The following is a 20033-nucleotide window of genomic DNA, read 5'->3' on the forward strand; positions in this document are numbered from 1 at the left end:
TATCTATTTAATTTGTACATTGTCTTTTCAGAGATGTGAATGTATGAATGTGACTGGGAGGGAAATGCTGTGAAGGGAAAGAGTTTAAAGGCAACAGACTCTAAACAGCTGGAGTAAAGATGTGGGCGGTTGTGAATGGTTGGCAGGACCGCGGCTGTAAAGTACCCGACAGACATAAACCCGAGACGCACTAAAACTACAGTCGCTGATGGATTCAGCTTAAAGATACAAGTCAGGTCAGGCTTTACATTTATCACCAGCGTGACATCATCCCTCGTGTTTGCTGACATGGACAGGATGACATATTTCCTTCCAGATTGTTCTTGTGACAGGATTATTTTAAATACATTCATACAAATACAAATACACTCATGAAGGCTGTACGACGGCATCTCGCCCTGACATTGCTGACTTTGCGTTTTGTGACTCTGGAGTCAATAGAAAACACAAGGCGGGTCCACGAATCTTTCATGCAGTTCTGCTTTTACCAGTTTTAGTCATTGACGACTCAGAGGCGGATCGGAACAGATATTTATAAGCAACACGATTGCAAAACGACCTCCGCACTCGGATAATCCCGGATTATAACATCTACCATCATCCGTTTGACTCGTCATCCTCATTTCAGGGGAAAAAGGCAAAACATCCCCGACTCCAGTTCATGCGGTCCAGATGTGCGTAGATTTGGGCCGCAGGTTGGACTACAGTTTCAACCTTTGCATGAACTCTTCCTCCCTTCTTTCATCTCGTTCTCCTTCCTGCCAGATGCAACATCTTTTTTTCACACTTCATATCCTCTTCCCTTTGTTACATTTAGAACGCAGCGCTAAAAGCAGCAGGACAAGTTTTGCAGTTTTCTGCGTAATTAATACAATGTTTTTAAACTTACAATTACAAGCTAAAAGGATGTTATTCACGTTAGACTGAATAACACGATTGGTAAAGTTTCCGTCTAGTCTCTTTTTACTAAATGTAAGGAAGGTAAAAAAAAAATTGTCAAAAAGATGTGATTTAAAAAAAGAAATTTAGCAGTTTAAAGTTATATTTTATACACGTTTAAGATGAACCTTGACTATAAAAGTCTCGTTGAGCCAGCAGTCAGGATCTACAGGAAAGTCAAAGTGAACCAGAGGAAAGACAAACACAGCCCAGAGTAAATGCAGAGTTATTTATTCACGTGCTTCAAAAGGTAATCTTCATTTTACACAACACTGACGACAGGATTGCATTCGGCAGTTCCAACCGTCACTTATTTCCATGATCATTAAATCTAGTTTTATAAAGCTGGAGGCCACTCCAGTTAAAAAACGTTAAACGGCATCAGGTGAACATAAATTAGCTCCACCAACAATCACCAGGTCAGAATAATAAATTCTTATTGAACACAAATATAGGAATATCTAGACATCGGTTAAGGTGCTGCGGCTCGAAGGCAGAAAGACCCGGACGATTACCGGAAAAAGGTTTCCGTCTTCTCGTGTGCAAAAGTAAAGATCGATTGCAGATAAAGGTTGATTCGAGTCGAGTCTTCACTTTGACTCCTGAATCACCACGTAGCCTTTAGCCTGGCTCCACCCACGCAGTGCTGGAAACCAGATCCAGAAATGCGTCCGCCGACTCTACTCCTCGCTCTCGTCCTCTGTGATCTCCACCCTCACGCTGTGCCAGGCGTTGCTCAGGACCCCCCGCAGGTTCCAGATGGGACCGACCGTGTCGGGCTGCATGTTGTAGCTGCTGTCGACGGCCTTGCAAACTATTTCCAACTCCCGACTCCCGGCTGGAAGAGGGGCCGTGACCTCCCAGAGCTTCCACGCCCAGGCCCGTCCCGGCGGGGCGTCTCCCGTCCCGCCGCCCTTCAGCTCGGCCACCTGCCACGTCTCCCCCCCGTCCAGAGAGACGTCCACCCGCACCACCTCTCTGCCCCCGCCGCTCCAGGCGTAGCCCTTCACCGTCACCTCCTCGCTGCTGCGGTCGACCGCGGCGCCGTCGGCCGGCGTGGTGATCGCCGACTGAACGGGCAGCTCTTGGATGGCGGGGGCAGACGTGAAGTCCACCGTGTCCCAGTCCGTCCCGGGGGAGAAGCCCTTGTAGTCGTTCTGCTGCCAGTGGCTGCCGCTCTCCTCGGCGCTCACTCGGATCCTCCCCAGCCACTTGACGTTGCGAGCGCCGACCGTTCCCGGCACCACGACGCGGACGGGGTAGCCGTGGTCGGCGGGGAGCTCCTCCCCGTTCATCTCGTACGCCAGCAGCACGTCGCCGTCCTCGCTGACCGCCTTGTTTAAATGAATGGAGGCGCCGTAAGTCGTCCCCGTCACGTCCTCGTCCAGTCCCTCAAACTGGACGTGGAGGGCCCATTTGGCCACGTCCGGCCCGTAACCGGCCGCCAGCAGCACGTCCCGGAGCCGCGCGCCGCTCCACGTGGCGTTGCTTATCGCGGCGATTCCCCAGTTCAGTCCTTTGACCCGTTTGACCTTGTTCATCTCGGAGCGGCGGTTCCCGGCGCACTGCAACGTGGCGGTGACGGTGTGCTTGGGGAATCGTGTTTTCAGCTCTTCCAACGACAGCGTCAGCACGCCCCGGGCCAGACCCTCCACGTGGAGCCGATACGACGCCGGGTCCACCTGAGGCACTGGCAGGTGGTTTCTTTTGAAGAAGATGGCCGACGGGGTGATGTAGCTGTCAGTGAGGAGTTCAGGAGGCGGCTCAGCATTGAAGGGCTTGAGGCTGTTGACGCGTAGGGCGGGGTGCCGCTCCGGATCGGAGGAGTAGGGGTCAGACGGCGCCACGCTCTGCTGCTTCTTCCGGTCTTGTGCACTCAGCTCTCCAACCTTCGATCGAATGCAAATACAAGTTCATGAAGCCACATGTAACCCAGTAGAAATCTGCTGAAAGACAATTTATCTTTACTGTTTTACGATGTTTTTTTTCCGTACAAATATTTTAAAAATAACCAAAGACATTTATTTTACTCTTGGTTTTCTCTCCTTTGCAATTTGAAGACAAACTTTGGCCTAACACGGGACAAACTCACTGCAACGGCCCAAGAAAACAACAACAAGCTTCAAGTACAAAAACAAAGTCACAAACTGTTACGCTGAGAGCGCCCCCTGCAGGTTTGGAGCACGTCAGTCACGCAGCGTTGTTCGTTTAAAGATGGTTTCTCGGTTTGCATCGTGTTTGATGACGATGCATTTGTCTTTTCTTTTTGTTTTTTTTGCAGCACGTTTTTCTTTTCGGGCCTCGTTTATTCTCGTGTTTGACTTTGCAAGGTTTTTGTACTTGAAGCCGTTTCCTTTGACGAACACGCATTGGGCCGTTTGTCCCGTGTCGGCCACCGTACCAACACAAAGAGCAGCTCAGTACATTCATTGAACATATTGGAACCACCCACCTTATACGCGGAGAGCATCTCCAGCACATGTTTCTGTTTGTGCACTGCATACAACGCCCAAAAGGGTTCGAGGTCTCCACCTGCTGCCAACAGGATCTTATCCCCGCCGGGATGCACGCCGACGAACTCCGTGATGTCATAGACCCCCCCTTTGTAGGTGACCCATACTCCATCCTCCAGACGCCGATGACTGCTGACCTCTTCCTGGGTGAAGATGGGAAGCTCTGAGGCCTTCTCTATGGTCTGGACCCGACTTTTATCTTCCTGCTCGGCCTGCACCGGAGAGGAGGCAGAAAAGATCGCTTTCACAGGCAATCGAAGGCGGACTTTTATCTCCGAAGACAAAATGGAAACCAGGAAGACATTAGTTAGTTAGTTAACTAATTAATTATGACTGTAACTTTAGTCTTCTAGTTTTAGAGTGATAATCTGGTTGTAACAACATTGACAGTGTGTGATCTTTAACTAATGACCCATCGCCAACCGTCTGGGCCGACCGTGGTAATCCTGACGTCTCCTATAACTCGCTTGTTTTAACCAGCTTCTCACAGGAGAACCATAACGTACGGGATTAGTTTCACAAGATACAGACGGGCGTGAGGATTGGCCAACGACTCGGAGCTGCAATCGCTTTAGACTATAATTAAGCCGCGACACGATAAAACGACGGAACCTTGACCGCCCTCACACGCTTTATATCCTCGTCTGACCTTTTGGCGATGGAGGCCGTAAGCCAGGACGGCGCCGGTACCGGCTAGCAGTCCTGCCAGGCCATGCTTCCAGCTGGTTCCGTCGTCACGGTGACGCCATCTCTGGTCCCGACTGCTGCTGCTGCTGCTGCTGCTGCTGCTGCTCCAGAGACGAGCCGCGGCCGCCGACCTTGCATGTCTACGGAGCAAAGACACGTCTGACTCGGTGGAGCTCCGACGGGACGGAGCTCAAACACAGAAACGCGTCGGTTCTCTGTGACGACCCTCACCTTTGGGCGCCGAGGCAGCGTCTGATCAGCAGCATGCCGCTGATGCTCTGGGGGAAAAGTTATTTCACAGCAAATCAGCGTAAAAAAGTATCAAGGAAACATTAAACGAACGTAAAGCCGAACGGCGCCGTGCCGACGGAACCAGACCAGCTGACGTGTGTTTTCTTAGGTAAACATTTGAACCCTCCATACTGCTACTGAACCAACAACCAGCTGTCGGTTCAATCTTCAAAAGAAGCGGCTCAGGGGGGAGTAAACAGAGTGAAAGGAACAGTTCCTGCTCGCTGCTCTCTAATCTCAAAAGATTAGCTGCTATCAGCTTCTAGAGAAGCTGATAGCAGCTAATCTTTTGAGGAATTCCTTGATCTGATGATGACGAGGAGGAAGAAGGTTCAGAGGGAATAAAACCTCCAGACCATCATCATCATCATCATCATGTAAAGTGATTTAAAACTTAACGACACCTGCCAGCAGCCGAGGAGACCTTGGGCCAGAGTTCACGATTGTGTTTGTGATTATGACGTCACCACTGAAAACATCCCCATACATGAAACAACCTGCAGGCCAAGCCGTCAGAACCACGTTAGGACCGGAAGCTAAAACCACCTCTCAGTTAAATACAACAACAACAACAAACAGATTGTTTTCTTTGAAGAAGGAATGTCCCTTCATTTGCAATTTAGGATTATTACTATTATTCCTGATGTTTGTGTTTCAGTGATGAAATGTAAGAAAGGAGCTCAGCGCAGCAACGGCGAACCTCCTCGATCCGGATCCGGATCCAGCTCAGAATTCAATCATGTTTTTACAAGACCGATTACTTTTTTTAACCGATCAAAGGATCGATCCGTAGATGACGTTGTTCAGCCGTGGCCGCGGCTAACCGAGCTAACGTTCAGGTTAGCCTCGGACTGGCAACCCGTCCGACGTCACCCACTGGATCAGACGTGTTTATCATTACTCTTAACTATTGACAGACTTTAGGACTAAATTAATTTACTCACATCGGTCCGTCACTTCCGGCAGTCAGACGCGCTCCGCGATTTTACAACCTGCCCGAACGAAGCAGCGCAAAACCTGCGACGTTACAATGAGAGCCCGCGGGGCGTTCACGGGATCCGGGATTTATTTTATACGCCTCGTTACGTGGGAAACCAAAGGTCTGATGGAGCGGAATACACGCTCATAGCGAGACTTTCAGGTTGCCAGGTTGGGAAAGTTTCCTTTTTTACGGGCCGAAGACGCGACATTGCTGCGTTCTGGAGAGGCAGCAAAACATCTGGAATAAGATTATATTTCCAATAGTTTATCAATAACTTTATCTCCTTTGGTAAAACGAGCATGAAATACTCCATGCGGATGTATTTTATTGCAAAGAGATGGCTAGAAATAAAAATAAAAATAATTAAATGTCTAAAAAAAACCAGCGAGGGTAAATGGTTAAAAGTGATACTGAAAGGTTTTTATATTATAGCCCAGAAATCCTCAACAGAAAATTATCCCGGATACAAACTGTACAAAATTAAATAAAAAGTGAATCAGATTTGATGTGTATTTTTATAATTTTTTAATCCATAAATGGGGTTTTAAACATTAAAATCGAATATTTTTTCCTGACCTCAATCTTGATCAGATGCAGAATGCATTTTGCACGATAGTGCACATCGGAGCCCTTTATGACTTTTTGGTGAGTGAATTTAATGCATATTTGACAAGACATAACTTTTTAAAAGTAAATGGGAAATCCAGATTTGTTTTTTGTATCCAGACGGGTATCCGGATCGCTCTCAAAATTTAATGGGATCTAAAATAGACCAAGAGCCATCCAGCAGTTTTTCCGTAATCCTGCTAACAAACAAACGGCATCAAATACACAACCTCCTTAGCGGAGGCAACTGTGTGATTCACAGGAACATTTCAAATGGACCCGGCCCCTAAAAACAGAAGTATTCAAATCAAAGTACCCTAAATAACAACTACAAAGATGAATGTTTTAGGCGTTTATAGGACGCACAACACATGTGAGAGGTAGAATGAAGAAGTGTGATGTTTGGATTTGACTTCTGACCGCTTGTGTGAAACGCTCCAGCCTCGTCTAAACGTTGGCCGCTGGCACACATTCCATGTCGGTGGAATTCAGTGGAAACCAAACCCGTGGCTTAGATTGAGCGTCTGTTGCAATAACAGATTCACTGGAGTGTCCCGTCTGTGTTTTGATGATCACACCGATCCCGTGCCCGTAAGAATCTCGACGACGGCTCGTTTTAAACGTTGTGTTATGTATGGTGTTAATGAGACATGCAGTTAACCCTTTGCTTCAGGCTGTCCAATGTCCTTACTGCTCGGCGACGCCTCCGTGTCAGGTACTCCAGAACAATCGGTGGATTCAGGAAGCATTTCAGACAGAACTATTCTTTCCCCTCAGGTTGTTCATCATTTATGGAAGGCCAACGGCCGCATGCTACACACATCTTAAATCCATCCTGATGTGAGCGTAATGGCCTCCAGCCGGGTGCTGTGGTTCGAGTGAGAGCTGCAAAGTCACAGCAGAAACGCGTCTCTCATTTCTGAATGATCCTGATTTGAAGAATAGTTTGAACGTTATTTACTTTGACTAACCAGCATGCATTTGTTGCATTATTATTATTATGAATGTGAAATATCTGCTGCTCATATTTGCAGAATCTGGATAGTTCCCCTACTTTACTTTTTAGCGCTACCTGTTGTGCACGTCGGACAGTAAAATACATAAAATACACCTTTAAGTAAATAAAAAAAAATACTCAATTTAAAATTCTATTTATCTTTTGGTATTTGTTTAAATATCAACAACAAACGGAACTTAGGGAAATTGACTATACAAGTTTAATATGTTGAAAAACCTTTACTACAGATTTTAAATACAATATTCTGAAAAATTAGACCAACAAAGCTCCACATCGAGTGTCTACATTACAACATGGAAAATGTCCCCAGAAGTCACACCTGCAGCCTTCACATTTGATGTCTGTGTGATTTGCGATGGCGCTGCTGCGCTCCATTGAATGAAGTCTGAGCCGCTCCTGGACAGGCCCGGGTTTGTAAGCCATGCTCACTGCTGTGTTAGCTTTGCCGCTTCGGCTTTAATCATCGAGATGAGTTCCAGGTTGATGAGGAAAACGAAACGAAGACCTGCAATCTGAAGAAAACGGAGAGCGTCAGCCGAGTCAAATCCGTCAAGGCCATTCATCCGGACATAAAACACAACGCACGGGACGCACCTCCACCACTGAGTTGTTGTTGAGTTTCCATTTGTTTCCTGACAGGACGGGTCTGCCGTCAACGTAGATGGGACGTCTCCCCTCGTTGGCGATGAAGAAGTCGCCATTATTCTTCAGTTTAATCATTCCTGCAGACATCGACACGGGATTGTCCCTCAATTGAGCAACGTCAGAGCCTATAAACAGCTGTCGGCTGCAACGCGAGATTAAATCACTGAAACAAAACTTCAATCACACACTTTGAAGGAACAAACGTAAAAATGTAAAAATCAGGGAACTGTAGGATGAAATCTTCAGAGCCTCAATGAAGCATGTGTGAAATTTAGTTTGGCTTCTTAGATGAATATTATGATTGTCATCCACCTGATCAATCGCTATTTAATTGCATTGTGTTGTTGTTGTTGTTGTTAGGTGCTGGGTCCTCACAGAAAGGAGAGTCGTCCTATTGAACATCTTTGCTGGTTCTGACTCGGACCAGACCTCCAGATGTATGGATATATGGACAAAGTGATCTTGTGTGGACTTTGGGACGAAGGTAACTCTATATAATTATTTATGTTTTAAACATGCTAAATAAATAGAAAATGCTCAAACATTCCAAAAACATATTGCAGAGACAAATTGTTGGTTTTTGTTGTTCCAGCTTCCAGTAACTCATCGCTTATTCTTCTTTTTAAATGTCGCTTAAAAACAGCCCGACAACGAAGGACTAAATTCACCTTGCTTCCGAGATATTTTCCAGGCAGGTCCTTCTAGCGATAAATCCACGTCTATAGGCTTATCCTTGGTCGCTCTACCCAACGTAATCTGCGGGAACACGAAAAAAAGCAATTAGAAACAGTGAAAATGAATTTTAAAAAGCGACGGTGAATGTATCTCCTATTCACAAACATTCTTTTCTCAACGTCGCTTCTCTTTTGCAGCTGTTCCTGACAGATTCCTCACCTCTCGCGATCTCATGAGGTAGCGTACCATTCGTCCTCGTAACGCCGCCAGGGTCTGGTTGTCAAAGTCAGGCATGCTCATACCTGTTGACCCAACGTGTGCACAGATAAACAGAAGAGAATGCGCCTACGACCCAATCTGCTTGTGTTTAGCGAGCGAATATTTCCACACCTGTGATATTGTCCACGAGGACCTGCCATCGAGGCAATTCCTGCTCCAGCTGTCTGATTTCTTTTTTCTGATGGCGATCACTGATCATCAGCTCTGGAAAGGAACACAAAGACTGACTTTAAGAGAAAAACCGCAGTGAGTTAGAGAAATTCTCTAGTAGGAATAATCACATGCTTCTTTTACGAAGCATTTGATTATTCTTTTCTTCTGCTTTATATCAGGCAGAAAAAAGTGATGAAGCTTCCCTCTCCATTCACAAAATACACTATTTGACCTTATTTCTTACTTCTTACCATGTTCCAGCACCTCGTCTCTGCTCTCCCTGAGTGAACAGGCAAAAGTAAGTTAGCTGTTGAGTTTTTATTGGACTTATTGGGCAATATTTTCTCATTAGCAGCGAAACGCGAGCTGAATGCTACAAACTGTCTTACTTTAACTTTACGTCGTCGACCATCTGCTCAGCATCAGAAAAGTTCAGGACCTGGTCGCCTTTAGGGAGAGGCTGGACTGCAACACACAACCAAACCCAACAAGACCATTAGATGAAGAGAAATTCCACTAAAGGATTCCACCTTAACTCTCGGTCACGCTAAACCAGTTCGTACTTTGTTTTCTAACTTTGGAAGGTTTGATTTTATAGCTCTCGTTTTCCGTTGTCGTGTTCTGTGGTGGTTGATCTTGTCCTCTAACCAGATGACAATGAGCTCCCAATCATTGCGGCTTCTCCACAATCCCTCTATGGGTTATCCGCTAACGGCTAAAAGCTGACTTCTTCTGTACGCATTTGTCAGAGCATCGCAGCCAATTCCTGTTCCGGCTCATGCATATGAACATGTGCCGCAGAGCAAAGGTGCACCAGAGTGCAGGCGACAAAACGCACCACTCTGGTCATCCAGGAGGTAGTACTGCTTCAGCAGCTGCCAGTGTACCAGCAGACTCTTGGGGGTGCGAGAGGGGTGAAAGACGCTGGGGTGTTTGCAGAGAAGCTCCTGGAACACGTCCACTTTGGGCTGGCTGGTCTGGTCAAGGACAAAAAATAATAGAAAGACACTTTCTAGAGCTACCACCTGATGGTCAACCTGAATGTCAGTTAATTAAATTGTTTATTAATTGTATTATAGCAGCGAATTGTTGCACTTACTGAGCCAATCTTAGCTAGCAGGGCTTCCTCCGGCTGACTGAAAAGAGCTTTGCTCTGAATGGCTGCGATGGCTTCAGGGTGGAGCTGCCGCATGGCCTGCCATGCAAGCCTGAAACAAAGCGCACGTTTCATTACGTATCTAATACCAACGCTGGGAGGGGAAGGGAAAGCTGCTGCTCGTAGCTCCTTACTTTGAGATGACAGGATCGTAGAGAAGCGCATACCACCGCTCTTTGATTTCCCGCAGCGTGAACCGGCAGCTGAACTTGACCCCCAGATGGACGGAGGTCAGATCTGTGGTCTGGTGACGAACAAACCGGTCACATCAAATCATGAACACCAGCCAGGAATTAGGGAAATGATTTAAACTTTTATACTACTCACTTGTAAGACTGCGTTTATAAGCAGCAGGTCGTCGGTGGGTTTCCATCGACCCAAGTCCTTTGTGACGTGCAGCGGCTGCTTACTCTTCTTCACTCTTTTGGTGATGGCCGCGGGGTTTACTGCCATGGTGAGAGGCGGCGTGAGCGAAGTGCCTGATTTTGTCACCTAAAAAGAGCCAGTGGAAAAAAAACGAATCAAATCAATGTCGCCTCATCATCATCAGCGGCGCGGCGCCAACGATGTACCTTTTTTTTCTCGCTAGAGGAAGGCTCGCTCCCCGAACACCGGATAGGCTCGATCATGGGGGGCCCTTTCATCCGACTGGAGGACTTCACAAGACTGCTCTCCACCAGCTCATCATCAAACTTCTTCCTCTTTATTGACCTAAAGAATATATATGCATACGGCCGTAACTTTAACATTTGTAAGCGCACCACAGAAGAACAATGTATAATGTCTATAATAGCATGATTGCTATTATACTCCTGTATATATGTGTGTGTATATATACACACACACACACACGCGCGCAAGAGAATCACTCAAACCTGGAGGAACTTCTACGCTTTGGAAGTCCACTTCCAAATGCTTGCGACGCCATTCTCTTCACATCTTTTATTCCAAGTGAATCTTCATCCTCGGATCGACTCTGAGCACCGGCCACCGCCATCGGTGCGCCGACAACAGAGTCGCCGGCCTGCATCTGCTCCACAACATGAAATGCATCAGGAAATAAAATCATTGATTTCTCAGATCAGAGCAGCAGGAATGAAACAAATTGCCATCTTGGACATTCCTGCAGATTCCTTGGAGCATAAAGTTCAGTTTGATATGAGCTGATATTGGATGAATCATAGCTGTAAACGTTAACGTTAATGATAAGCTAACAGGCGCCTCTCACGTTTAGGGCTCTGCTGGATAAATAAATTACTCTGCAATCATCAATTGTATACGATTTAACGTCACAGCACTGTTTAATAATCTGCATGGGCTAAATTACAACTACAGAAACTTAGAAACAGACATCCCAATCGTGCTACTCTCCAACTCTTAGTGTGACACATTTTGAACTTGTGTTTTTATTCATGCGTCCAGCTAATGGACTAGCTTTGTTTACATCTCATGCTAGCTATAGAGCCTCAACTTTAGCATTCAATGTTTACTGTTTTACTATTAGCTTTGTCGAATAAGTTAGCTAAGTCTGCCACTATTGCACTTCAGCCCATTTAGCCATTGAATCAGCATATTGGTGGTTTATATCGGCTAGCGTTAGCTCATTAGCTGGTTCAGTTAGCGTTACGTTGTCTTGTGACTCACATTTCCTCGCGATTTACGATCGTCGTGTTGTCTGATCCGTTTACTCCGGTCTGCGTGGGCTATTCATTGTTTTATAAACACGCCATTAGGTAAATACATGGCTAACTGGCCAAATTCATTCGCTCTTCCTAAACACCCATGGCATGCTAGTTAGCACTAGCTGCTCTTATGTAGCGCGACTTCTTCCCGTGATTGCGGTTGACAAACAGGCTTCACGGCTCATTATCGCCACCTTGTGGATGAGATCCCCAATGGACAGCAAAACTGTGGTTGTTTTTGGTTCCATCAATGTCAAGCATTTAATTATGATTTTTACATATTTTCCTTGAGGTCTGGCAAGAAATAGTCTTCTTGGGTAAAAAGCGAAAATGCAAGTTTTAAATATAAGTTATTAAAATGTATATTGGTACATTTAGTATGATATGGATTTGAAGCTAAAAAGAGATTTTGATGGTGACAATACATTCATACTCTTAACGTTGTTTTGATTAATTATTTTTTGATTTTGATTTTCAATCGGCCAAAACGATCTTTATTCAGCAAAGTAAAGACGGCGAATTCATCCTGAGCGCATCCCACCCGCGACGCTGGGTGATGACGTAAGAACGCCGCGACGCACCACTCGCGTCAATGCTGAATAACGGAGTGGGTCGCTCGTGGAGAGACGTCTCTGTTTCAGTCCAACATGAGTCTGTCGATGCCGCAGAAACGTTACTACAGACAGCGAGCCCATTCGAACCCGATGGCCTACCACACGTTCGATTAGTGAGTGACGTCACCTCCGAACCGGCTCTGCTCGCTAGCTAACGCTGTCAGTTCCGGCTGTGAATGTGGAAGTAGCTGCTGATGTGCAGCCTTATCCAAGTATTGTCCCACATATGTTTTTTTTTTAGATAATACTTTATTTATTCCGAAGTTTGGGGTTTTAGGAAATGTATAAAAAGTTTTTTTTTTTCTAAATCAATATTTCTAAATAACTCTGTATTATAGCACATTACCGGATGTTAGCGGAAGTCCCATTAAACACCGCTTCACTCCCCAGCCCAGTGTGCCCAGCAGAGATGGACTGGTCCAAACTGTATCCAGACTTCTTCGCTGCCGACTCCTCTGAGGAAGACACTCCCCGAGTTGAGTTTGCAGATGTTGGATGTGGCTACGGGGGGCTTCTAGGTAGCTGTTATAACACCTGCAGGTCATGGTTCTGTTTCTTGACCTCATGCCGCCCTCATTCATCTCCATCCGTGTCATCCAGTGGAGTTATCGCCACTCTTCCCAGATAAGCTCATCCTGGGGCTGGAGATCCGAGTGAAAGTCTCCGATTATGTTCAGGATCGTATCCAGTCGCTGCGGGCCTCGGAACCAGGGAGCTACCAGAACGTCGCCTGCCTTCGCAGTAACGCGATGAAGTACCTTCCCAACTTCTTTCGTAAAGGACAGGTAAGTTGGCTTTTCCTGCAGGGATGCGTGATCCCCCCCCACACCCCCCTGCTATAATTTTAACCCAAAGTCATTTAAACTGGAAAGGTTTTTCCACCAGCCCTGAGGCGGCGGCAGCCCCCCCCCCCCCCCCCCCCATCATTATCACCACATTATTTATTTTAACCGGTTTGTCAGCCACACTAATATCAATGGGGCCTTTACTTTTACATTTGTTAAAGGCATGGCGGGAAATTCCAGTTTCTGCAGTCATTGGTGCTAAAAATCCAACCACATTTTATAATGGGGGGGGGGGGGGCACCTTTAAGTGATGACAGTCATATATTTTTAAACCGCAGTATCACAGTCGATAAAAACAAAATAGTACGTCTTTGTGTGATTGATGAAGTAATGACTTTAAGAGTCTTTGTTTTCTTTCACGAAACCTTTTTCTGTGTGTGTTTTGCAGCTCAGTAAGATGTTCTTCCTCTTCCCCGATCCTCACTTCAAGAAGACCAAGCACAAATGGAGGATCATTAGTCCCACGCTGTTGGCCGAGTATGCCTTTACGCTCAGCGTCGGGGTACGTACAGTGCATCCGTTCTATCGGCAGGCGTTTGGTTCCAATCCCACGCATTCTGCAGCTGCTGTTAATCTCCGGGAGGATGCGGCATTTCATATCTAAATAAAGTACTAATCAGTTCATCGTAAAAACAAGACAACAAACTGGCTTTGAGGGAAAACAGCTCAGACAGGAGGACGTCTGTATTTACATGCGTATACTGCAGCAGAATGAATTTTCTTTTCATAGACTTGACAGAACTATGGTTGCACGTCAAACTGGCCCTCTGCTCATCATTTAATGAATCGATTGATCAGCCTGCAGCTGATCTCCGCCTGGCCACACCCTGATTTGGTCCGTCAGGCCGTCTGAGCAGCAGGGGGACCTACAATGGCGGGCTTGTGTCTCCATTTGGCTCAATCGTTCTATACCCTGGCTGTTCATTGATGCATTAAGGCCTGCCGGTGTGTTTCTGTCCGCCTACGTGGAGGAGCTCTGCAGGGTCACGCATTCACACGGAGGTTGTTCAGAAAATGCTCAATTCCTGCAGCAAGGCAAATTTAAACTAGTTCCTTTTCAAATCAATTCAAACATCTTGTCCGATTATATCTGAATGAGTATTTCACAAGAGTCAGACAGCGGGCTCGCAGCCCCTTGACCCGTCTGGTCAAAGTCCATGTGTGCGCTTCGTTTGCTGAGAAATCCCATTTCGAGAAACGTTATCTGTCCAGCCTCCAGAGTAAAGCGCACTGACACAGAAGATTGACCTCTGTGTTGTCTGTGGGTTATTTTTATCCCCCCCCCCCCCCCCCCGAGGTGATGAAACAGCATGAAGCCGAAACGCTGACTGAACGAAGAAGGAACATCATTTCTCCATTTTAATTTAGTTTTCATTATTTACACAAGAAAACAGTTCATATTGCGATCAATATGTGTATTTATGCCCCCCCCCGCCCCCCCCCCCTGTGACTGACTGCCTCAGAACTGTGTGAATGACCTCTGTGCTTGTCTGGTCCCGTTAGGGTTTGGTGTACACCATGACGGACGTGGAGGAGGTGCACGTCTGGATGGTGAAGCACTTCAGTGAGCACCCCCTGTTCACGCGGGTCCCCGAGGAAGACCTGGTGCGTTGATGTTTTGTGTTCCGGACGTCAAACTGCTCACCGAGTAGTTTCACATTTTGAGATGCATTCTTTCATGCATTCTTAGTTTTGTTGACAAAAGGAACTTGTGTGCTAAATATGAATTTACAAGTAGCGTTTTTAGCTCGTGCTGCATTCACACGATGCAGCGCCATCATGTCCCGCTGGATAAATGAGCACGTTTCCTCATTCGGTTCCTAATTTGGAACTTTTGTTAGTGTGAATGGAGTCTTTCACAAGTGAAGTAACTGATGTTGTTTTGTCAGGTCGAGGATGTCATCGTAAATCGTTTGGGTACCTGCACAGAGGAAGGAAAGAAAGTCCAAAGAAATAGAGGGAAGAATTTCCTCGCCGTTTTCCGGAGGATTGAGGATCCAAAATGAAATGAAATGAGTTTGGACGTGGGATCAGTTTCGTCCGGCTCTAACATTCACAGCAATGAGTTTTCATCACATGGCTGATGTGTTTCAACCGGAGTCATTCTGGGACTCCGTTCAGACAAGACTCGTTGTTTTGTTTTTTTTACTTTCCTTTTTTTAAATTTCCTTTTTAATGATCTTTAGTTTATTTTGCCAAACTTTATATTTCTGCTTTTGTGTTTCCTGTAAAGCTATAAAACAAAGTCGGTACCGGGTTGGTTCATTTAACGTCCATGCAACGGGAGCCCCGTGAACCCGTAATGGGGCAGACAGTCGCCGGCAGTTCGCCGTAACCGGATGAGCTCAGCTTTCTGGTTAATTTTCAGGCAGATTCTCGGTACATCCGCGTTGTCGTAACACCGTGTGCACACAGTGCTTTGGGAAAAATCCAATTCAAATGAAGGTCGTGTATTTATTTATTTTTATGAGCAAGGAAATCCACTTGGTCAGCAAAGGTGCTGCCGTACCCGCGAAAACAAATCGCTCAGTTAGGTGTCAATGATTGAAGAATTGTTCCAGTCGCCTCACGCTACGCTCCTTTCCTAATTTTTTATTTTTATCCATCGGTTTATCCGCTTACTGCTATCTCTAAAGACATTGGACGTGATTGTGACACGCACAACATTTTGACAGGTGTTTAAGTGCGTGCTGACTTTAAACGCGGTGTGTTCATCCATCAGTCTGTCTGATCAGGATCTGATTTGCGCATGCGCTCTCTGGGTTGCTCGGAGATCAAGGTCTCTGATTGGACACGCCTTCCATCCGACCGGGGCGGGGCCTTCGATGCGTTTGCGCCACTGATTGGCCCCGGATCGATACGTTTGACATCCTTATCTCGGTGGCTTCGAGGAGCGGGTCGCGCGTTATAAATATGGCCTCCGGTGCAGGAATGAAGAGGAGCCCCGTCCGGCCACCGCGTCGCGATCGCCGTGAGGAGGATGCTGCAGCAAGTCCAGCGAGCCACCGGCCGGAGCGCGTCCCTCCTGGCCAGGTGGCTGGAGAGGTGCGCGGCCCCGTGCGCGGCCCCGTGCGCGGCCCCGGGCGCGTCGGACCAGGCGCCGGTGAAGACTCTCAGCAACGTCCCGGGCCCGTCGTTCGTCGGCTTCGCCTGGAAACTGTTCGGCCGACACGGACTGTCCCGGTTACACGAGTTGCAGGTAAAACGGTGCAAAAGTAACGAAGTAATACTGCAGTAATGTAACAGTAATACACGCCGTTCGGGCTGCATCAATATGGAAAATTATTTCAATAAAGATCGATGCGCTTCAGATCAAATTAGGCTTAACGGCGAAGGCGCATCTGGGTGCGCACCTGGGCGCGTGCGTGCGCGCGTGCGGTGTTGTTGTTCACGCCTCTCCTGCGCCCCCCCCCCCCAGGTGGAAGGATTGCGCCGGTACGGCCCCATCTGGAAGGCGAGGTTTGGTTTCCTCCTGACGGTCCACGTGTCCGATCCGGCGCTCATCGAGCAGGTCCTGAGGCAGGAGGGGCGACACCCGATGCGCTCTGACCTCTCCTCCTGGAAGGACTACAGGAAGCTCCGGGGGCATCACTACGGCCTCCTCACGGCGTGAGTGGCGCTCTGATCCACGAGGCACCAGACAGAACCGGATCCCGACGCGTCCCGGGTCTGCTGCGTGTTCCCACAGCGAAGGCGACGAGTGGCAGGCGGTCCGGAGTCTCCTGGGGAAGCACATGCTGCGGCCCAAGGCGGCGGAGGCCTACGACCAGACCCTGAACGGCGTGGTCGGCGACCTCATCGCCAAGCTTCGCCTCCGCAGATGTCCGCAGGGCTTCGTCAGCGACGTGGCCAGCGAGTTCTACCGCTTCGGCCTCGAAGGTCTTCGGTTCCCTTCGTTGTTTAAGACCGGCTCGCGTCCAGCATGTCGGTAGAACCCCCTGAAAAAGAACCGGGTCCGCTCCCCGGCCTCCGGGCCTCCGCAGTTATAGAGCGCCATCCCTTCATTTTCCTCCAGACTCAACGCCGCTTCAGCCCAGTGACTGTGGTCACTGAAACATCAACCGCTGTTAGAACCTGATCCAAGCCCCCCCCCCCTCCATTCCTAACCTTGTCCGTCTCCTCATTCTGTTGTTCCTCAGGCATTTCCTCCGTGTTGTTTGAATCCAGGATCGGTTGCCTGGATGAAGTCACCCCTCCGGAGACGGAGCGTTTCATCCAGTCCATTAACACCATGTTTATAAAGACGCTCCTCACCATGGCAACGCCGGTTTGGCTGCGCCGCCTGTTTCCGAAAAATTGGAACATCTTCTGCGAGTCCTGGGACTTCTTGTTTAACTTCGGTGGGTAAATCATTCTTATCACTTTGTTCCGTTTCTGATTGGCTGTTGCTGGGTGTCATCCCTCTGACCCATAGAGCATGAAGACTTATCCACGTCTGAGATGTTTAAAATAATCAAAGTGGAAGCAGGAGATTAAAACCTTTGACCCACAGGTCATCAGAACCAAAGTTTTACCCAATTTTTACCAAACAAATATCCCATTTGTGAGAAATTCTGCTTCTTGTCCGTGCATTACGTTAAGTATTGATCAATAATGATTATGTCAAGCGATTCAAAACCCCGTTCTGTGTCTTTTTGCGTCCCGTCCCTGCGCCGTCACAATGTCCTCTCATCTCTATACGCTTCCAGCCCAAAACCACATCGACCAGCGGCTGACGGCTGAAGCTGAGAAGGTCGCCCGTGGGGAGAAGGTGGAGGGCCGCTACCTGACCTACTTCCTCTCACAGACAGGGATGCCCATGAAGAGCATCTACAGCAACGTGACGGAGCTGCTCCTCGCAGGAGTCGACACCGTGAGGACAAGCTTTCTTTTCTTCAGCACGTTCTTCAGGCGCTTCGGCCAACCCCTTGCACACGGCCGCTATTCCAGATCTCCAGCACCATGTCCTGGTCATTGTACGAGCTGTCCCGCCACCCTGAGGTGCAGGACTTGCTCCGAAAAGAGGTGCTCGACGGATTGGGGGGTCGAAAGATCCCAACGGCAGCAGACGTGGCCCGCATGCCTCTGCTGAAGGCCACGGTCAAAGAAGTGCTTCGGTATGGCGCAGAGGTTTTCGGGAACTTGCTGAATATCAATATTCAATCTTTGAGTTTAAAGAAATGGAGCTTTGCTTTCCAGATTGTATCCTGTTATTCCCGCCAATGCAAGAGTCATTCCCAAGAGAGACATCCAGGTCGGAGACTACCTCATCCCCAAAAAGGTGCGTGTGCTTCGGGCACGCTGAAACCATGTGCACTAATGACTTTCCTCGCGGTTCCTTGCATTGGGCTGAAAATCAATGTTATAAATGTTCACTACTGACAGCGGAATGTTTCCAATCCAGACTCTCATCACCTTGTGCCACTTTGCAACATCACGGGATCCAGCCGTGTTTCCAAATCCAGATCAGTTCCAGCCCCAACGGTGGCTGAACAAGGACCAGACTCACCACCCGTACGCCTCCGTGCCGTTCGGGGTGGGGAAGCGCAGCTGCATCGGGCGCCGCATCGCCGAGCTGGAGCTCCACCTCGCGCTCTCCAGGGTGAGATAGCCGGGAGTCGTTTCTAAAAGCACCGGGAACCAAATTCAGCCTTCATCCCGGTTGAGTTAGCAACTTTATTAGACAGGAAGGAGGCACAATAGAAAATACACAAGTCAGAAACACAACATATTCACAGACTAATCTTCTATTGGTAAACTGATGGGGCACATGGGTATAACGGGTATATAAATGGGTATAAACAGGTATAATGGGTATATAAACGGGTATATAAATGGGTATAAACGGGTATATGAATGGGTATAACGGGTATATGAATGGTACAAACGGGTATATGAATGGGTATAACGGTATATGAATGGTATAAACGGGTATAACGGGTATATAAATGGGTATAACGGGAATATGAATGGGTATAAATGGGTATAACGGGTATATGAATGGGTATAAACGGGTATATAAATGGGTATAATGGGTATATAAATGGGTATAAACCGAGGTACGTTTACATCACATTACAGATATGATGCTGTTTTTCAATGCACGCATTCAGCAGTAATTGCTTAACCATCTGTTACCGTTTAGTTTTAGAGCGTTTAAACTGTTTTCTGAACCAAACTCAAGCAACGCACTGGAGATTCCGTAACAGGCTGCAGATTATTTCGATTCTGCAATGAGTAGATTGCTTACAGTTAAATGCAGTTTGTAGGAAACAGCATTATTTCTGACAAATCCTCTTTTCTTGGCGTAATATGAAAAACTAAAGCGGAGGATCTAAACCTTTGTGTTAATGCAGTCTGTATTAACGGGCGATTTCTACTACTGAAGCCAGATTTTCGTTAAACTCACTTCCACTCAAAGATTTCTCTGCTTCTGGTTCCACCAGATCCTCATGGAGTTTGAAGTGAAGCCCGACCCAGAAGGGATCGCAGTGATGCCCAAGACACGGACGCTTCTGGTCCCTGGAAATGGCATTAACCTCCAGTTTATTGAACGATGACCCACTCTTGTCTCTTGCTGCACAAACGAGATTGTAAGTCTCTCCGCAGTGGAGAGCGCCGGCGCCGGCCGTTATCACAGGAGCCGTGTGCGTGCGCTGGTTCACGTTAGAACGGGCATTCAACCTTCGACGCAGAAGCCTGTCCCTGAACCCTGAAGGTGACGGGACTGACCTGCAGAGAAGGACGAATGAATTAAAGATCAGCTCAGTACCGAGCTTCTCCACCGGGAAAAATAACTCCAAAATGAAATAGCTTTTAATAAATTCACCGTCAGGCACTTTTTGCACGGAGGGGAGGAGTAATCCAGCAGACACGTCCAGATCTATGAGTGCACATTCAGCAGATCTGGTCCTTAAAGTGACTTAAACCATGTTGGTTTTTTGTGGAATGTGCAACTTAACATTGATC

General features: G+C 47.5%; 4 protein-coding genes across 5 annotated transcripts; 2 read left to right on the plus strand and 2 right to left on the minus strand.

The window, feature by feature from the left end:
• Positions 1 to 1165: 1165 nt before the first annotated feature.
• suox (sulfite oxidase) lies at positions 1166 to 4405 on the minus strand. Its single transcript, XM_068741994.1, has 4 exons — positions 4371 to 4405; positions 4102 to 4279; positions 3392 to 3664; positions 1166 to 2828 (listed from the first exon to the last, which is right to left on the minus strand). Exons 1-4 carry the CDS (start codon positions 4403 to 4405, stop codon positions 1620 to 1622), a joined length of 1695 nt encoding a protein of 564 aa, XP_068598095.1. The 3' UTR covers positions 1166 to 1619.
• Positions 4406 to 7158: 2753 nt separating this feature from the next.
• mcrs1 (microspherule protein 1) lies at positions 7159 to 11773 on the minus strand. Its single transcript, XM_068742573.1, has 14 exons — positions 11589 to 11773; positions 10820 to 10974; positions 10517 to 10655; positions 10272 to 10436; positions 10079 to 10188; positions 9888 to 9996; positions 9627 to 9765; positions 9178 to 9253; positions 9040 to 9068; positions 8747 to 8839; positions 8576 to 8658; positions 8350 to 8437; positions 7631 to 7758; positions 7159 to 7548 (listed from the first exon to the last, which is right to left on the minus strand). The coding sequence occupies exons 2-14, from the start codon at positions 10972 to 10974 to the stop codon at positions 7462 to 7464; spliced, it is 1401 nt and encodes a 466-aa protein (XP_068598674.1). The 5' UTR covers positions 11589 to 11773; the 3' UTR covers positions 7159 to 7461.
• Positions 11774 to 12225: 452 nt separating this feature from the next.
• Positions 12226 to 15337, plus strand: mettl1 (methyltransferase 1, tRNA methylguanosine). Of its 2 annotated transcripts, none has more exons than XM_068742731.1 (6): positions 12226 to 12353; positions 12631 to 12758; positions 12841 to 13025; positions 13474 to 13587; positions 14589 to 14690; positions 14975 to 15337. In XM_068742731.1, exons 1-6 carry the CDS (start codon positions 12274 to 12276, stop codon positions 15089 to 15091), a joined length of 726 nt encoding a protein of 241 aa, XP_068598832.1. In that variant the 5' UTR covers positions 12226 to 12273; the 3' UTR covers positions 15092 to 15337. The 2 variants fall into 2 exon arrangements, with proteins under 2 accessions (XP_068598832.1, XP_068598835.1); XM_068742734.1 differs by having other exon boundaries at positions 12865 to 13025.
• Positions 15338 to 16062: 725 nt separating this feature from the next.
• Positions 16063 to 19624, plus strand: cyp27b1 (cytochrome P450, family 27, subfamily B, polypeptide 1). Its single transcript, XM_068742440.1, has 9 exons — positions 16063 to 16284; positions 16504 to 16694; positions 16774 to 16964; positions 17225 to 17425; positions 17774 to 17937; positions 18015 to 18181; positions 18264 to 18345; positions 18469 to 18666; positions 19511 to 19624. Exons 1-9 carry the CDS (start codon positions 16066 to 16068, stop codon positions 19622 to 19624), a joined length of 1527 nt encoding a protein of 508 aa, XP_068598541.1. The 5' UTR covers positions 16063 to 16065.
• The last annotated feature ends 409 nt before the right edge of the window (positions 19625 to 20033 follow it).

The sequence above is a fragment of the Brachionichthys hirsutus genome, chromosome 8 (assembly GCF_040956055.1).
Source record: "Brachionichthys hirsutus isolate HB-005 chromosome 8, CSIRO-AGI_Bhir_v1, whole genome shotgun sequence".
Taxonomy (NCBI): Eukaryota; Metazoa; Chordata; class Actinopteri; order Lophiiformes; family Brachionichthyidae; genus Brachionichthys; species Brachionichthys hirsutus.

What these genes read in the sequence shown, in the direction of transcription:
- suox (XM_068741994.1), bottom strand. Translation starts at nt 4,405, where the DNA reads ATGCTGCTGATCAGACGCTGCCTCGGCGCCCAAAG. An exon ending in CGCTGCCTCGGCGCCCAAAG is followed by an intron (nt 4,280 to 4,370) that starts GTGAGGGTCGTC and finishes TTTGCTCCGTAG; the next exon opens with ACATGCAAGGTCGGCGGCCG. An exon ending in AGATGCTCTCCGCGTATAAG is followed by an intron (nt 2,829 to 3,391) that starts GTGGGTGGTTCC and finishes ATTCGATCGAAG; the next exon opens with GTTGGAGAGCTGAGTGCACA.
- mcrs1 (XM_068742573.1), bottom strand. Translation starts at nt 10,974, where the DNA reads ATGCAGGCCGGCGACTCTGTTGTCGGCGCACCGATGGCGGTGGCCGGT. An exon ending in TTATAAACGCAGTCTTACAA is followed by an intron (nt 10,189 to 10,271) that starts GTGAGTAGTATA and finishes GTTCGTCACCAG; the next exon opens with ACCACAGATCTGACCTCCGT. An exon ending in CCTCCTGGATGACCAGAGTG is followed by an intron (nt 9,254 to 9,626) that starts GTGCGTTTTGTC and finishes TGTGTGTTGCAG; the next exon opens with TCCAGCCTCTCCCTAAAGGC.
- mettl1 (XM_068742731.1), top strand. Translation starts at nt 12,274, where the DNA reads ATGAGTCTGTCGATGCCGCAGAAACGTTACTACAGACAGCGAGCCCAT. An exon ending in GCCTACCACACGTTCGATTA is followed by an intron (nt 12,354 to 12,630) that starts GTGAGTGACGTC and finishes TTCACTCCCCAG; the next exon opens with CCCAGTGTGCCCAGCAGAGA. An exon ending in ACTTCTTTCGTAAAGGACAG is followed by an intron (nt 13,026 to 13,473) that starts GTAAGTTGGCTT and finishes TGTGTTTTGCAG; the next exon opens with CTCAGTAAGATGTTCTTCCT.
- cyp27b1 (XM_068742440.1), top strand. Translation starts at nt 16,066, where the DNA reads ATGCTGCAGCAAGTCCAGCGAGCCACCGGCCGGAGCGCGTCCCTCCTG. An exon ending in ACTACCTCATCCCCAAAAAG is followed by an intron (nt 18,346 to 18,468) that starts GTGCGTGTGCTT and finishes TTTCCAATCCAG; the next exon opens with ACTCTCATCACCTTGTGCCA. An exon ending in TCCACCTCGCGCTCTCCAGG is followed by an intron (nt 18,667 to 19,510) that starts GTGAGATAGCCG and finishes TGGTTCCACCAG; the next exon opens with ATCCTCATGGAGTTTGAAGT.